Source organism: Salvelinus sp. IW2-2015, linkage group LG18 (genome assembly GCF_002910315.2).
Source record: "Salvelinus sp. IW2-2015 linkage group LG18, ASM291031v2, whole genome shotgun sequence".
Taxonomy (NCBI): domain Eukaryota; kingdom Metazoa; phylum Chordata; class Actinopteri; order Salmoniformes; family Salmonidae; genus Salvelinus; species Salvelinus sp. IW2-2015.
The window spans coordinates 22,484,125-22,502,370 of record NC_036858.1 but is presented as its reverse complement, the minus strand read 5'-3'; the positions used below and the strand labels follow the sequence as shown (position 1 = coordinate 22,502,370).

The 18,246-nt window shown below is 40.5% G+C and overlaps 1 protein-coding gene across 2 annotated transcripts in view; it reads left to right on the top strand.

Moving 5' to 3' along the window:
* The first annotated feature begins 2,569 nt into the window (after positions 1–2,569).
* The window catches only part of LOC111977600 (RPE-retinal G protein-coupled receptor), a 42,969-nt gene continuing 27,292 nt past the window's right edge, over positions 2,570–18,246 (top strand). For both annotated transcript variants that reach the window (XM_024007105.2, XM_024007104.2), the window contains exons 1-4: positions 2,570–2,759; positions 3,110–3,266; positions 4,686–4,807; positions 14,074–14,227. In XM_024007105.2, coding sequence (XP_023862873.1) covers positions 2,681–2,759; positions 3,110–3,266; positions 4,686–4,807; positions 14,074–14,227 — 512 coding nt within the window. In that variant the 5' untranslated portion in view covers positions 2,570–2,680. The remainder of the gene's footprint in view (positions 2,760–3,109; positions 3,267–4,685; positions 4,808–14,073; positions 14,228–18,246) is intronic.

Sequence of the window (18,246 nt, the reverse complement as noted above, 5' to 3'; positions counted from 1 at the left end):
CATAGCCTAGTTTTTATCACAAATTCCATAGCCTCGGATCTGAATAAACATGCATTAAAACATGTAGTGTATTTATAATGGTCACAGACCAAAACAGAAACCGAAAGCACACATCTAAATCAGTTTATTAAAATACACAATACGTGAAACATTACAGAATCCTAAATGACCTCATTTAGTAATGATGATTTGTGTGGTCATATACAGCCATTTTTATCTCAATATGTAACGGCAGATTTCCTCCTCTTCGTCTGAAGAGGAGGTGTAGCAGGGATCGGACCAAGACGCAGCGTAGTTAGTGTCCATGTTTTAATAATAATCAACTGAACAAGACACAATACAAAATAACAAAAGTGAATCTAACCGAAACAGTCCTATCTGGTGCAATGAACACAAAGACAGAAGACAACCACCCACAAAACCCAACACAAAACAGGCTACCTAAATATGGCTCCCAATCAGAGACAAACGACTAACACCTGCCTCTGATTGGGAACCATATCAGGCCAAACACAGAAACAGGAAAACTAGACACACAACATAGAATGCCCACTCAGCTCACATCCTGACCAACACTAAAACAAAGAAAACACAAAAGAACTATGGTCAGAACGTGACACAATATCAAATCCATTCTGGGTAAAAATGAAGTATCTTACTTTGATTGTTTTCTATTATTATTWTTTTTTTTAACTCTTCTTAGCAAAGAGCAATTTCTCAAGCAAGAATTTTGCTAGGACTGATCTAATTGGGGACGAGAACTTAAAATTAGCTTTTATTGGCAGAGAGGTTTGAAACTCTCTTTCTAATCAAAACTCCATCCCACCAAAACAGGCTTAAATTTCAGGCAGTCTTTTCAAACAGCTCTTACACTAAAAAGGGAATTATCATAATTTTCACAATTTCACAGTATTATTCCAACCTCATAGTGTGGAAATAAATATATATAAAATATGATAATCTGATAATCCAGTTTTGTAGGCAAACAATATGACCATTGTTCTCCCCTCTAACCCTATGGTATGAAAAGCTGCCAATTAGGATGTTGCAATTATAGCATGTTCCACTAAAGAATAGATGGTATCATTTATGGCAAGTTGTGGCTTTTGTATCTCTCACACCTTTGTCAGAAAGCATCTCGTCATCTCGCTCAACTAAGCCTCCTTTTGTATTACAGAACTATAGCAAAGTTTACAGAGTTGACTTTCCCATTAGATTTGTTTATTCATGAAGTTATGAACATAGATCTCATACCTTTAAAAATCTTGCAGTTCCAGTTATTTGATTCTCCTGCTTTGTTCCAGTCAAATCTAAGAATAGTTAATTGTCTTTCAGTTTTGCAGTGAGGTCAGTGTCTCACACTGAGATAAGTGTCTGAAGTGTGTGTGTGTGTGTGTGTGTGTGTCAGTTACCATTTTTAAATGTAAGGGAAAAAATGAATTACTTAATGATGCACAAAATAATGCACAAAAACACTTACATAATTCATATAACTTGCATATGAATGATTGTGTGAACAACTCTTGCAGTCAGTTTACCTAAACATGAATCCAATGATTTGAGAAGATTTGACACTATACGTGAATCATCACATCATTTGTGGAGTGCTCCAGTCTTACTCACCCACTTCATCTCCTGAAGTGGATTTATTTTGAGTGATTCTCGCCTTTGTTTGTGCTATCAGACCCAAAGAAGGGGACACCTATAATTATTATAATGCAGAACTTTAACATGACAAATAACTAAATGACTAACTAATTCTATATGTTTTAAACATGTGGCCTATTTTTACCTGCTAGCTAGCCTACTAGCTACGGCTAACACATTCACGGCCACATTTCCACTGCCGTAATACATTTTACAGACACAAAATATCCCACCATATGGAACAAATAAATTATGATTTTTATACAGTATGACTTTACAAACATAACTGGATGGAAACCTGAGTGAGTCTGACAACCAGTCAGAGACCACTATGATGACACACCAAATATGTTTGACGGATCCTTTTTGTCTTCTTCTAATGCCTCTTAAGGGGAAAGTAATCCAATAGTAACTGAAAGTAATCCGATTATGTTTGGCTAATCCAAAAGTTACGTTATTTTGGACAGGTAACTAGTAACTATAACAGATTACATTTAGAAAGTAACCTACCCAACCCTGCCTACGTTATACTGTTTATAGGCCTATACATGTTACGTAGCCTATATAGCTGTAAATGGTGCTGTATATTACTGCCATGCAAACACTTCAGTAGCCTACAAAAAGCATGAATGAATGGATGTATATGGCTGGGTGCTGAACATCCTTTCAACAGAGTTGTAAAGACTACACCAAACATTTGCATTTGACATTAAGGTCATCCTTCTCCAGACGGTGGTCTTACACAGACAGAAAGGCTTGTTGTGTAACTAATAGAGAGCTTTAGAGTAGCGGTGTGTAAATACGTATTAGGGGACAGCGGGTTGTGTTGTTATGTTCATTAATACATTCTTGTGCGGATTGGGGCAAGAGAGTGAGAGAGCTTTACATAATTGCATGCATGCTTTTTCACGTGAAATGCCCCTTTAAAAGTGGGATCAGTTAGGTTAGAGGCACATTGTAAAGCAAGCGGACAGTGAAGAGTAAGTAGATCTGTGATTTCTGCACTTTACTGGTGTGAAAAATCGGATTGAAGATGGTGTCTTCCTACCCTTTACCGGATGGTTTCTCAGACTTCGATGTATTCTCTTTGGGATCTTGTCTGCTAGTGGAGGGTGAGTGATGGAATTCATCCATAAATGCGGTAGCTATGCTTCTATATGCTATGTTAGACCTGATGATCTGTGTTCAGGGTTGGTGGCCTGTTTACGCACTCTTTAACAAAGAGTGGTAGCAGCGCAGTTACGTGACCTGATGCAATATGGATGAAATGCTGATTTTGTCCAGACAATTGCATGATATATCCTATAATTTCACATTCAATAGTCTGGAATAACACATTATTATTGTTTAAACAGCCTTTCAAAAGAAAACTTTAAATTTTTACTTCAAATCTTGGAATATGCGCTCTGCTATGCACACTGCCACTGTGTTTATAACCTATTCTGTGTTATGTCCCTTAAAGGTCTTCTGGGATTCTTCCTGAATGCTGTGACAGTCGCTGCTTTCCTCAAAATAAGAGAGCTGAGAACCCCCAGCAATTTCCTAGTCTTGAGTTTGGCATTGGCCGATATGGGCATCTCTGCGAACGCAACCATTGCCGCTTTCTCCAGTTTTCTGAGGTGAGTGACATAGCATACTAATCCTCCCCATCGCCTTATTCACTTTTTACTCACACTGACTCATTGTTGCAACGTTTTGCCACTGCAAAATACCATTAATTGAATATGGAATATTATATACTGGGGGTTCTCAATACCATAGCGGACCAACTCAAAGGAGAATATGTGTCTCTCTCTCTGACATATTCCAATCAATTGGCTAATCAATATCTCTGCATAGTTTTAGAGTAGTACACCAACGAGGTAGGGTCATAACAGACCTTCCGGGGACTATGCTGTGATGCATAAAGGCGGAGGATTTAGAACTCTTTAATCGGGGGGATGAACGATGATGCTCTGGGTTGGCGTCTAGGTGGTTTAGGATTAAAACAGGCACCAGATTCACTTCAAATTCAAATGGTTATTAATAGATGACCATGGCCAATGCAAAATATCATAAACAGACACTGGCCTTCCCTGCAGTCTAGTTCTATGCACTGTAAAGTGTTTGCCATTAATTTGACAGTATCTTACAGGCATCTCGGTGGTGAGTAAAATTCTGTATTTCATATTGCTGTACACCTACTGTAATATAAATACAGTATCAAAGCAAGTACTGTGTAATGACACACACTACACTACCGCAAATTGACTGACGATATTATACTATAAAAATGTAACTGCTACCGTAATCGGAATGAATTAATTAATTAATTAATGGATGAATGAAATTCATTGAGGGGAGGAGTTTGTATTTCACTGTAATTACAAGTGATTAGTGCAAGCAGGTTGGCTGCTAGTATATTACAGTATATTAATTCATGTTTCGTGTTTTATATCACTTGCACTTCTAGAGGCCTTCTCAAAAGCTTCCAAACTGACAGAGACTACAGGGTAGAACAGACCAAAAGGACATGACATAATGCTCAACACTTAAAGCTTTGAGACTTGCTGACATTTCAATCTGTTGACTATACATTTTAAATTGACAGAGTACTATAACTACATATGAGTTAAATTGGTACAGCATTCTCACTAATGGGTGCAACAAATATAGCTTCTTACAAGGTACGCCTCAAAATATGTTAATGAGCCAGAAACAACCATACCATGCATCTCCTAATGGTCAAAAGGTTTTTAGGGCTCAAACGACACAATACGGTACGGTACTGCATTCTGTGGGGTGGAATTACAGTACCATTTGAAATTTGCCAATTTTCCCACAATGCACCATCATTTACAGTATGCTGCAGTAAAATGTTTTAAAGTTTATTTTTACTGTTGATAATACTAAAAATGACCATATAAATTACAGTTTTCTGTTACATTGTGCTCTACCAGTCTATCAATTCATTGTTGAACACAATAAAAATAATAACATAGTGTTAAGGCCTAATGTATTGTCTTTCCCCCTCTTTACTACTGTATGCCCTTCTCCAGGTACTGGCCCTATGGCTCAGATGGCTGCCAGACTCATGGCTTCCAGGGTTTCGTGACAGCTCTCGCCAGCATCCACTTCATTGCTGCCATTGCATGGGACAGATACCACCAGTACTGCACAAGTAAGTGGCATGAGTCTCATAGGTTTCTTAGGTCTCATACATCTCCATACGACAACACGATGCACACCACACCACCACACACACACACACACACACACACACACACACACACACACACACACACACACACACACATCCATCCCCAACAATAAATGTACACAACACACACACATCCATCCCAACAATAAATGTACACACACACACACATCCATCCCCAACAACAAAATGCACAAACAAACACACACTAAACAGGACTAATCTTTGTGTGCAGCTGTTCTTGGGGCCTCACAGCATCCTAAAAGCCATCTGGCCTAAGAGTCTATTGTCTGTTATGAGGTCACTCATCTATATGGTTTTAATGACCTCTCACAAAGACATAATCTGCAGATTACACCCACACTGACACAATTTCTATTGTGTTTTGACCTTGTCAAACTATACATTGAGTGTACAAAACATTAAGGACCCTGCTCTTTGCATGACATAGACTGACCAGGTGAATCCAGGTGAAAGCATGATCCCTTATGGATGTCACTTGTTAAATCCACTTCAATTAGTGTAGATGAAGGGGAGGAGACAGGATAAAGAATGATTTTTAAGCCTTAAGAATATTGAAACATTGATTGTGTGTGTGTGTCCATTCAGAGGGTGAATGGGCAAGACAAAATATTTAAGTGATTCGAACGGGGTATGGTATTAGGTGCAAGGTGCACCAGTTTGTATCAAGAACTGCAACGCTGCTGGGTGTTTCACGCAACAGATTCCTGTGTGTATCAAGAATGATCCACCACCCAAAGGACATCAGCCAACTTGACACAACTGTGGGAAGCATTGGAGTCAACATGGGCCAGCATCCCTGTGGAACGTTTTTGATATATATAAGTTGAAGTCGAGAGTTTACATACACTTCAATCCATCAATCAATCAAGTTTATTTTATATAGCCCTTCGTACATCAGCAATATCTCGAAGTGCTGTACAGAAACCCAGCCTAAAACCCCAAACAGCAAGCAATGCAGGTGTAGAAGCACGGTGGCTAGGAAAACTCCCTAGAAAGGCCAAAACCTAGGAAAAACCTAGAGAGGAACCAGGCTATGAGGGGTGGCCAGTCCTCTTCTGGCTGTGCCGGGTGGAGATTATAACAGAACATGGCCAAGATGTTCAAAATGTTCAAAATGACAAGCATGGTCAAATAATAATCAGGAAAAATTCAGTTGGCTTTTCATAGCCGATCATTAAGAGTTGAAAATAGCAGGTCTGGACAGGTAGGGGTTCCATAACCGCAGGCAGAACAGTTGAAACTGGAACAGCAGCAAGGCCAGTGGACTGGGGACAGCAAGGAGTCATCATGCCCGGTAGTCCTGACGTATGGTCCTAGGCTCAGGTCCTCCGAGAGAGAGAAAGAAAGAGAGAAGAGAGAATTAGAGAGAGCATACTTAAATTCACACAGGACACGGATAAGACAGGAGAAGTACCCAGATATAACCAACTGACCCTAGCCCCCGACACAAACTACTGCAGCATAAATACTGGAGGCTGAGACAGGAGGGGTCAGAGACACTGTGACCCATCCGATGATACCCCGGACAGGGCCAAACAGGAAGGATATAACTCCACCCACTTTGCCAAAGCACAGCCCCCGCACCACTAGAGGATATCTTCAACCACTTCAACTTACAATCCTGAGACAAGGCCGAGTATAGCCCACAAAGATCCAGTAACTTTCTAACTTACCATGTTTCATTGAAATGTACAGCGGTGTGTCATCCGCATAGCAGTGAAAGTAACATTATGTTTTCGAATAACATCCCAAGAGAAAAATATATAGTGAAAACAATAGTGGTCCTAAAACGGAACCTTAGGAACACCGAAATGTACAGTTGATTTGTCAGAGGACAACCATTCACAGAGACAAACTGATATCTTTCCGACAGTAAGATCTAAACCAGGCCAAAACTTGTCCGTGTAGACCAATTTTTCCAGTCTCTCCAAAAGAATGGGTGATGCGATGGTGTCAAAGGCAGCACTAAGGTCAGTAGCACGAGGACAGAAGCAGAGCCTCGGTCTGACGCCATTAAAAGGTCATTTACCACCTTCACAAGTGCAGTCTCAGTGCTATGATGGGGTCTAAAACCAGACTGAAGCATTTCGATTGTTTGTCTTCAGGAAGGCAGTGAGTTGCTGCGCAACAGCTTTTTCAAAATTTTTGAGAGGAATGGAAGATTCGATATAGGCCGATAGTTTTTTATTTTCCGGGTCAAGGTTTGCTTTTTCAAGAGAGCTTTATTACTGCCACTTTTAGTGAGTTTGGTACACATCCGGTGGATAGAGAGCCGTTTATTATGTTCAACATAGGAGGGCCAAGCACAGAAGCAGCTCTTTCAGTATTTAGTTGGAATAGGATCCAGTATGCAGCTTGAAGGTTTAGAGGCCATGATTATTTTCATCATTGTGTCAAGAGATATAGTACTAAAACACTTGAGTGTCTCTCCCGATCCCAGGCTCTGGCAGAGCTGTGCAGATCCAAGCTAAGCCCTGGAGGATTACGCAGATTTAAAGAGGAGTCCGTAATTTGCTTTCTAATGATCATGATCTTTTCCTCAAAGAAGTTCCTCAAATTTATTACTGCTGAAGTGAAAGCCATCCTCTCTTGGGGAATGCTGCTTTTTAGTTAGCTTTGCAACAGTATCAAAAAGAAATTTTGGACTGTTCTTATTTTCCTCAATTAAGTTGGAAAAGTAGGATGATCGAGCAGCAGTGAGGGCTCTTCGATACTGCACGGTACTGTCTTTCCAAGCTAGTCGGAAGACTTCCAGTTTGGTGTGACGCCATTTCCGTTCCAATTTTCTGGAAGCTTGCTTCAGAGCTCGGGTATTTTCTGTATACCAGGGAGCTAGTTTCTTATGACAAATGTTTTTCGTTTTTAGGGGTGCAACTGCATCTAGGGTATTGCGCAAGGTTAAATTGAGTTCCTCAGTTAGGTGGTTAACTGATTTTTGTCCTCTGATATCCTTGGGTAGGCAGAGGGAGTCTGGAAGGGCATCAATGAATCTTTGTGTTGTCTGAGAATTTATAGCACGACTTTTGATGCTCCTTGGTTGGGGTCTGAGCAGATTATTTGTTGCGATTGCAAACGTAATAAAATGGTGGTCCGATAGTCCAGGATTATGAGGAAAAACATTAAGATCTACAACATTTATTCCATGGGACAAAACTAGGTCCAGAGTATGACTGTGGCAGTGAGTAGGTCCAGAGACATGTTGGACAAAACCCACTGAGTCGATGATGGCTCCGAAAGCCTTTTGGAGTGGGTCTGTGGACTTTTCCATATGAATATTAAAATCACCAAAAATTAGAATATGATCTGCTATGACTACAAGGTCTGATAGGAATTCAGGAAACTCAGAGAGGAACGCTGTATATGGCCCAGGAGGCCTGTAAACAGTAGCTATAAAAAGTGATTGAGTAGGCTGCATAGATTTCATGACTAGAAGCTCAAAAGACGAAAACGCCATTTTTTTTTTTGTAAATAGAAATTTGCTATCGTAAATGTTAGCAACACCTCCGCCTTTGCGGGATGCACGGGGGATATGGTCACTAGTGTAACCAGGAGGTGAGGCCTCATTTAACACAGTAAATTCATCAGGCTTAAGCCATGTTTCAGTCAGGCCAATCACATCAASATTATGATCAGTGATTAGTTCATTGACTATAACTGCCTTTGAAGTGAGGGATCTAACATTAAGTAACCTTATTTTGAGATGTGAGGTATCACGATCTCTTTCAATAATGGCAGGAATGGAGGAGGTCTTTATCCTAATGAGATTGCTAAGGCGAACACCGCCATGTTTAGTTTTGCCCAACCTAGGTCGAGGCACAGACACAGTCTCAATGGGGATGGCTGAGCTGACTACACTGACTATGCTAGTGGCAGACTCCACTAAGCTCGCAGGTTGGCTAAAAGCCTGCTGCCTGGCCTGCACCCTATTTCATTGTGGAGCTAGGGGAGTTAGAGCCCTATCTATGTTGGTAGATAAGATGAGAGCACTCCTCCAGCTAGGATGGAGTCCGTCACTCCTCAGCAGGTCAGGCTTGGTCCTGTTTGTGGSTGAGTCCCAGAAAKAGGKCCAMTTATCTACAAATTCTATCTTTTGGGAGGGGCAGAAAACAGTTTTCAACCAGCGATTGAGTTGTGAGACTCTGCTGTAGAGCTCGTCACTCCCCCTAACTGGGAGGGGGCCAGAGACAATTACTCGATGCCGACACATCTTTCTAGCTGATTTACACGCTGAAGCTATGTTGTGCTTGGTGACCTCTGACTGTTTCATCCTAACATCTTTGGTGCCGACGTGGATAACAATATCTCTATACTCTCTACACTCGCCAGTTTTAGCTTTAGCCAGCACCATCTTCAGATTATCCTTAACGTCGGTAGCCCTGCCCCCTGGTAAACAGTGTATGATCGCTGGGTGATTCGTTTTAAGTCTAATACTGCGGGTAATGGAGTCGCCAATGACTAGGGTTTTCAATTTGTCAGAGCTAATGGTGGGAGCCTTCGGCGTCTCAGACCCCGTAACGGGAGGAGTAGAGACAAGAGAAGACTCGGCCTCAGACTCCGACTCGCTACTTAATGGGGAAAAGCGGTTGAAAGTTTCTGTCGGCTGAATGAGCGACACCAGTTGAGCATTCCTACAGCATTTCCCTCCAGAAGCCATGAGAAAGTTGTCCGGCTGTGGGGACTGTGTGGGGGGGTTTATACTACTATCTGTACTTACTGGTGGCACAGACGCTGTTTCATCCTTTCCTACACTGAAATTACCCTTGCCTAACGATTGCGTCTGAAGCTGGGCTTGCAGCACAGCTATCCTCGCCGTAAGGCGATCGTTCTCCTGTATATTATGAGTACAGCGACTGCAATTAGAAGACATCATGTTAATGTTACTACTTAGCTTCGGGTGTTGAAAGTGCTGACGAACCATGTCCAGATAAAGCGTCCGGAGTGAAAAAGTTGAATGAGGGAAAAAAGTTGTGATGGAAAAACTAAAAATATAAATGGTAATTAAAAAGTAAAAAGAAAAAAAACGTAAAGTTGTCAGCTAGCAGAGTAAGGTTGGCAACAAAACGCACAGCAACACGTCTGCAAAAAAAAAAAAAAAGAAAACTTAGGTTGGAGTCATTAAAACTCGTTTATCAATCACTCCACACATGTTTTGTTAACAAACTATAGTTTTGACAATTTGGTAAGGACATCTACTTTGTGCATCATTTTTACAACAATTGTTTACAGACAGATTATTTCACTTATAATTCACTGTATCACAATTCCAGTGGGTCAGAAGTTTACATACACTAAGTTGACTGTGCCTTTAAACAGCTTGGAAAATTCCAGAAAAATATGTCATGGCTTTAGAAGTTTCTAATAAGCTAATTGACATCATTTGAGTCAATTGGAGGTGTACCTGTGGATGAATTTCAAGGCCTACCTTCAAACTCAGTGCCTCTTTTCTTGACATCATGGAAAAATCTAAAGAAATCAGCCAAGACCTCATAAAAAAAACTGTAGACCTCCACAGGTCTGGTTCATTCTTGGGAGAAATTTCCAAATGCCTGAAGGTACCACGTTCATCTGTAGAAACAATAGTACGCAAGTATAAACACCATGGGACAACGCAGCCGTCATACCGCTCAGGAAGGAGACGCATTCTGTCTCCTAGAGATGAAGGTACTTTGGTGCGAAAAGATCAAATCAATCCCAGAAAAACAGCATAGGACCTTGTGAAGATGCTGGAGGAAACAGGTACAAAAGTATCTACATCCACAGTAAAATGAGTCCTATATCAACACAACCTGAAAGGCCGCTCAGGAAGAAGCCACTGCTCCAAAACCGCCATAAAAAAGACAGCCTACGGTTTGCAACTGCACATGGGGACAAATATCGTACTTTTTGGAGAAATGTCCTCTGGTCTGATGAAACAAAAATATAACTATTTGGCCATTTTGACCATTGTTATGTTTGGAGGGAAAAGGGGACGCTTGCAAGCCAAAGAACACCATCCCGACCGTGAAGCACGGCGGGGCAGCATCATATTGTGGGGTTGCTTTGCTGCAGGAGGGACTGGTACACTTCACAAAATAGATGGCATCATGAGGGAAGAAAATTACATGGATATATTGAAGCAACATCTCAAGACATCAGTCAGGAAGTTAAAGCTTGGTCGCAAATGAGTCTTCCAAATGTACAAATACCCCAAGCATACTTCCAAAGTTGTGGCAAAATGGCTTAAGGACAACAAAGTCAAGGTATTGGAGTGGCTAACAAAAAGCCCTGACCTCAATCCCATAGAAAATGTGTGGGCAGAACTGAAAAAGCATGTGCGAGCAAGGAGGCATACACACCTGACTCAGTTACACCAGCTCTGTCAGGAGGAATGGGCCAAAATTCACTCTATTGTGGGAAGCTTGTGGAAGGCTAACCGAAACGTTTGACCCAAGTTAAACAATTTAAAGGCAATGCTACCAAATACTAATTGAGTGTATGTAAACTTCTGACCCGCTTGCAATGTGATGAAAGAAATAAAAGCTGAAACAAACCACTCTACTATTATTCTGACATTTCACATTCTTAAAATAAAGTGGTGATCCTAACTGACCTAAAACAGGGAATTTTTACTTGGATTAAATGTCAGGAATTGTAAAAAAAAAAGTACGATTTTAAATGTATTTGGTTAAGGTGTATGTAAACTTCCGATTTCAACTGTATATATATACAGACAAGGTGGGGGGGGTATAGAAAAGATAGTATACAGAAGACCAAGTCTATATTATGGCAAGGATAGCTCAAATAAGTAAAGAGAAATGACAGTCCATCATTACTTTAAGACAGGAAGGTCAGTCAATATGGAAAAGTTCAAGAACTTTGAAAGTTTCTTCAAGTGCAGTTTCATCAAGTGCTATGATGAAACTGTCTCTCATGCGAATCGCCACAGGAATGTAAGACCCAGAGTTACCTCTGCTGCAGGGATAAGTTCATTAGAGTTACCAGTCTCAGAAATTGCAACCCAAATAAATGATTTACAGAGTTCAAGTAACAGACATGTCTCAACATCAATTGTTCAGAGGAAACTGTGTGAATCAGGCCTTCATGATTGAATTGCTGCAAAGAAACCACTACCAAAGGACACCAATAATAAGAAGAGACTTGCTTGGGCCAAGAAACATGAGCAATGGACATTAGACCGGTGGAAATTTGTCCTTTGGTCTGGAGTCCAAAACCTCCCTGTCTTTGTGTGTGGGTGAACGGATGTATTTCCCACCGTAAAGCATGGAGGAGGAGGTATTACGGTGTGGGGGTGCTTTGCTGGTGACACTGTCAGTGATTAATTTAGAATTCAAGGCACCCTTAACCAGCATGGCAACCACAGCACTCTGCAGCGATACGCCATCCCATCTGGTTTGGGCTTAGTGGGACCATCATTTGATTTTCAACAGGACAATGACCTAACACACCTCCGGGCTGTGTTAAGGCTATTTTACCAAGAAGGAGAGTGATGGAGTGCTTCATCAGATGACCTGGCCTCCACAACCCCTCGACCTCAACCAAAATGAGATAGTTTGAGATGAGTCAGACCGCAGAGTGAAGCAAAAACAGCCAACAAGTGCTCAGCATATGTGGGAAGTCCTTCAAGACCATTGGAAAAGCATTCCAGGTGAAGCTGGTTGAGAGAATGCCAAAGCTGTCATTAAGGCAAAGGGTGGCTATTTGAAGAATCTCACATGTAGAATATATTTTGATTTGTTTAACATTTTTTGGGTTACTACATGATTCCATATGTGTTATTTCATAGTTTTGAAGGCACTATGTATATACAGTGGGGAGAACAAGTATTTGATACACTGCCGATTTTGCAGGATTTCCTACTTACAAAGCATGTAGAGGTCTGTAATTTTTTATTATAGGTACACTTCAACTGTGAGAGACGGAATCTAAAACAAAAATCCATAAAAGCACATTGTATGATTTTTAAGTAATTAATTTGCTTTTTATTGCATGACATAAGTATTTGATAACCTACCAACCAGTAAGAATTCCGGCTCTCACAGACCTGTTAGTTTTTCTTTAAGAAGCCCTCCTGTTCTCCACTCATTACCTGTTTTAACTGCACCTGTTTGAACTCATTACCTGTATAAAAGACACCTGTCCACACACTCAATCAAACAGACTCCAACCTCTACCACTAGATAGCACAACCAGACCCACCCTGCAGCCACCTCCCTCCGTCCAAAAAACAATACACAGAAATAAAATTGTAAGACCTGCACAAGGCTGGGATGGCTACAGGACAATAGGCAAGCAGCTTTGTGAGAAGGAAAACAACTGTTGGACAATTATTTATAAAATGGAAGATAGTTCAGAAGCACGGTCAACTACCGTCGGTCTGGGGTCCATGAAAAGATCTCACCGTCACTGGTGAGCATCTATATTCATGAGATTAATGAGGGAGGCAGCGCCAGAAACTACAAACGGCAGACCTGTGAGATGAATGATGATGCTGGGTACCTACAGTTCTGCGAAACGGAAGAACCATTAGATGAACACACTGACGCCGAAGCATTGCATTAATGAATCCATGCACGCAGCTAGACAGAAGCGAGTCCCCCTGCTCAATAGCAGCGCATGTCGCACGGCCCGTATGTCTGAAAGTTTGCCAGATGACCATCTGCTGAGTTACCGAGAGGAATGGAGAGATAGCGAACTCATTGATCGTAGAATGCAGTACTCACATAATCCTATGTAGTAGCTATGTCTTCTTCTATTGGTGCTAAATCACTCGACCTGTGTTTTGGAGCACATATATCGTATAAGGCTGAGTTACCTAGACCCGAAGCATTACACCAATCCCAATCATGTGAATGGACCAACCATGAGTTAGACACAACATACATTGCTTTCTTTGATGAGAGATTTATACCCTTTTTCTGCAAAGGGGACAGGACGACTGCACCGTATTGAGGGGAGGATGGATGGGGCCATGTATCGCGAGATCTTGGCCAACAACCTCCTTGCCTCAGTAAGAGCATGGGTTTTCTAATGATCAATTAACCTTTTAAAATGATAAACTTGGATTAGCTAACACAACGTGCCATTGGAACGCAGGAGTGATGGTTGCTGATAATGGGCCTCTGTACGCCTATGTAGATATTCCATAAACAAATCTGCCGTTTACAGCTACAATAGTCATGTATTTCTATGGTTGTGCTTTTCATCAGGGACAAAGCTACAGTGGAGCAGTGCCATCACTCTGGCTATTTTCATCTGGCTGTTCACCGCCTTCTGGTCCGCCATGCCCCTCATCGGCTGGGGAGAGTATGACTACGAACCCCTCAGGACATGCTGTACCCTTGACTACAGCAAAGGAGACAGGTGACAAACACACCCACGTTTCAAGTTTCAGGTTTCAAGTTTTTAATGTCACATGCACAAGTACAGTTAAATGCCTTTCTTGCAATCTCTAAACCCAACTTTGCAGTAATCAATAACAATATAATACTACAAATAACAAGGTAGAACAAAAACACACAATATAAAAATAATAATAATAATAATAATAATAAAACAATTATGTAAGTAAGCATATTATACACACGGTCAGTTTCAGAACCATATTTACAATGTGCAGGGATACTGGAGTGATAGCGGTAGATATGTATAGAGGTAAGGTGACTTGGCATCAGGATACATGTAGAGTAGTGTGTGAAATCAATAGAGTTATATTTTCTGGGTGATTTTCTGGCTACTCACTCCAGAGAAAGCTTCAAACTGTAACTAGTGCCTGCAACCTGGTTCAGGTTATCATTCAACCAACCAGGGTAGTTACAAAAAGCACAGGAATGAAATCATCAACATGTATTGATCACATATTTACTAATGCTGCAGACATTTGTTTGAAAGCAGTATTCAAATCCATCGGATGTAGTGATCAAAATATAGTAGCCATATCTAGGAAAACCAAAGTTCCAAAGACTGGGCCTAATATAGTGTATAAGAGGTAATATTTGGGGCGGCAGGTAGCCTCGTGGTTAGAGCGTTGGACTTGTAACCGAAAGGTTGCACAATCAAATCCCTGAACTGACAAGGTAAAAAACTGTCGTTCTGCCCCTGAACAAGGCAGTTAACCCACTGTTCCTAGGCCGTCATTGAAAATAAGAATTTGTCCTTAACTGACTTGCCTAGTTAAATAAAGGTAATATATATATATATATGTTTTGTGGCTATTCCTATGTTTTTGAAAGGCAAACCCCACTCCATCATTCACTGAATCAGATGATTTATTCATTACAAAACCCACTGATATTGCCAACTACTTTAATGATTTTTTCATTGGCCAGATTAGCAAATTTAGGCATGACATGCAAGCAACAAATGCTGACACTTCACATCCAAATATACTGTATCTGACCAATTAATAAAAGACAAGCATTGCATTTTTGAAATCTGTAAAGTGTAAAGTGGTGAAAAAAATATTGTTGTCTATCAACACTGACAAGCCACCGGGGTCTGACATCTTGGATGGAAAATTACTGACGATAATAGCAGATGATATTGCCACTCCTATTTGCCATATCTTCAATTTCAGCCTACCAGAAAGTGTGTGCCCTCAGGCCTGGAGGAAATAAAAAGTTATTCCCCTACCTAAGGATAGTAAAGCCACATTTACTGGCTCAAATAGCCGACCTGTTACCAACCCTTCGTAAACTTTTGGGAAAAATGGTGTTTGACCAGATACAATGCCATTTTACAGTAACAGATTTTTAGCACGAAGGACATTCAACAAACATGGCACTTACACAAATGACGGCTGAGAGAAATTTATGATAAAAAGATTGTCGGGCTGTTTTGTTAGACTTCAATGCGGCTTTTGACATTATCGATCATAGTCTACTACTGGAAAAATGAATGTGTTATGGCTGTACACCAACTGCTATATTGTGGATAAAGAGTTACCTGTCTAACAGAACACAGAGGGTGTTATTTAACTTCTTGCAACTATAGGGGGTGCTGTTCCGCATTAGCATATTTGTGTCTCCAAATTAAACTGCCTCGTGCTAAATTCTTGATCGTACAATATGCATATTATTGTTATTATTGGACGTTCTTACAGACTGTTGACATCTAGTGTAAGGCGTAAGAAGTGCAAACAGATCCATATCTTCAGGGAATTGAATAGGCGATGAGTTGAACATTGCCAGTCTCAGAATTCTCACTTCCTGTTTGGAGTTTTTCTCAGGTTTTTGCCTGCCATATGAGTTCTGTTATACTCACAGACATAATTCAAACAGTTTTAGAAACTTCAGAGTGTTTTATATCCAATATAATAAATATGCATATATTAGCATCTGGGACAGAGTAGGAGGCAGTTCACTATGGGCACGCAATTCATCCAAAAGTGAAAATGCTGCCCCCTCTATCACAGAAGTTAAGGTAAGGAACAATAGGAGCCTAACAGGAGTGAAGGCATCATTGGCAGGGGGTATGTGGGGCGGAGAGTATGTGGGTTTAGATGGAGGGGGCTTTACAAACCCCAGTACCAAAGATGTCAGGACCTCCAGTGGAGGTTTCTTCATGACTGGCCACTAACAGCTGGTGGTACGGGTTGAACTGGGAATTGGGCAGGGGTGTCTTTCTGTGTTATGAAAGAAACTGTTATTCATGTGTTTTCTGTGTGCGCCAGGTTAATGCAATTAATGTCTCTGTTGGAACGTCTGTGTGAGAGGTTTGGGGTAGTTATTACTGTTGGGATGTTTATAATGGGTACAGGTATTCAAATAAGGAGAAGGCCAAATATCTTTTGTTGAATTTTCTGTTTGCTCAGGCTAAATTGGCTATTTGGCCAACAGAGGAAACAGGGTCAAAGGTGGGGATAACAGACCCTTTACTATTATTTAATGGGATGGTCTCTGCGCGCCTTAGGGTAGAATTTGAGTTCTATAGAATGATAAAAAGTGTGGAGATGTTTCAGGAGATATGGTGTGTTGGGGGGGGGGGGGGGTTGTCTGTATAGCTGGGGAGAATGTATTGGACATACGGTTGTAAAAGTGTTTTTTGGTTATTGTGATGTGCGTGTTTGTTTAGTATCGTGTGGTAGAGGGAAAGGTGAGTATGGTAAATGTATACAGCAGGATATATTTTTTTTTTTAAGGGGGGGTGAGTTTATGAAATGAGAATGTTTCATTAAGAAAGACAAAAGTCTCACTCACACTCACTCACTCACTCACTTCTCTTAAAAAAACGAATAGATTCAATTTGAGGATCGATATTTCTTAATTTGTCTTCAAAGTTCTTGATTGTGATTTTTTTCTTAAAGGGTTGTAAGGGAGATAAAGAACAGAACACGGGAAAATAGAGTTGTGGTTTATTTTTTTTTATTTTTATTACATCCAGAAAGATTGTGCTTTCGTGATCCGTATTAAGTTTTACAGAGAGTTAAAATGGCAATGCAGACAATTGCACTCTGTGATTTGAGCAGCGCTCTCCATAGACAGAATGGGAGAGCAGAGTGCAGACCACCCTACTTAACCTCTTGGTATGTGGGACGTCCCACCTCTTCAACAGCCAGTGAAACTGCTGGGCGCCAAATTCAAAAACAGAAATACTCATTATAAAAAAATTCAGAAAAACAAACACGTTTTACATAGGTTTAAAGATGAACGTCTTGTGAATCCAACCAGGTGTCAGATTTTAAAAATGCTTTACCGCGAAAGCATACCTTACGATTATTTGAGAACATAGCCCACTAGACAATTCATTACAAACAGTACACCAGCCAAGTAGAACAGAGTCAGAGTCAGAAATAGAAATAAAATGAATCCCTTACCTTTGATGATCTTCATATGGTTGCACTCAGCAGACATTCATTTACTCAATACATTTTTATTTTGTTCAATAAAGTATCTTTTATACACAAAACCTCTGTTTTGTTTGCGCGTTTTCTTCAGTAATCCACAGGCTCAAACACAGTCAAAACAGGAAGACCAAAAATTATAATTGTATCCGTAAAGTTCATAGAAAACATGTCAAACGATGTTTAATTCGATCCTAGGTGTTTTTAGTCTAAATAATCGATATATTTCAACCCGCACAATAACGTAGACAATTTAAAAGGTAAACAAGAATTGCTCTCTTCTGTTGAGCGCATGAAAAAGCTCTGCGACACTTTAGCGTCCAGTCATCCGAATGCTCTTATTCCTCATTCTTCAGAATACAAGCCTGAAACTATTCTAAAGACTGTTGACATCTAGTGGAAGGCATAGAAACTGCAGTTTGAGTCTAAGTCGATGGATACTGTAATGGCATTGAATAGAAAACTAAAACCCAAAGAAACTACTTCCTGAACGGATTCTCAGGTTTTCGCCTGCCAAACTAGTTTTGTTATACTCATATTT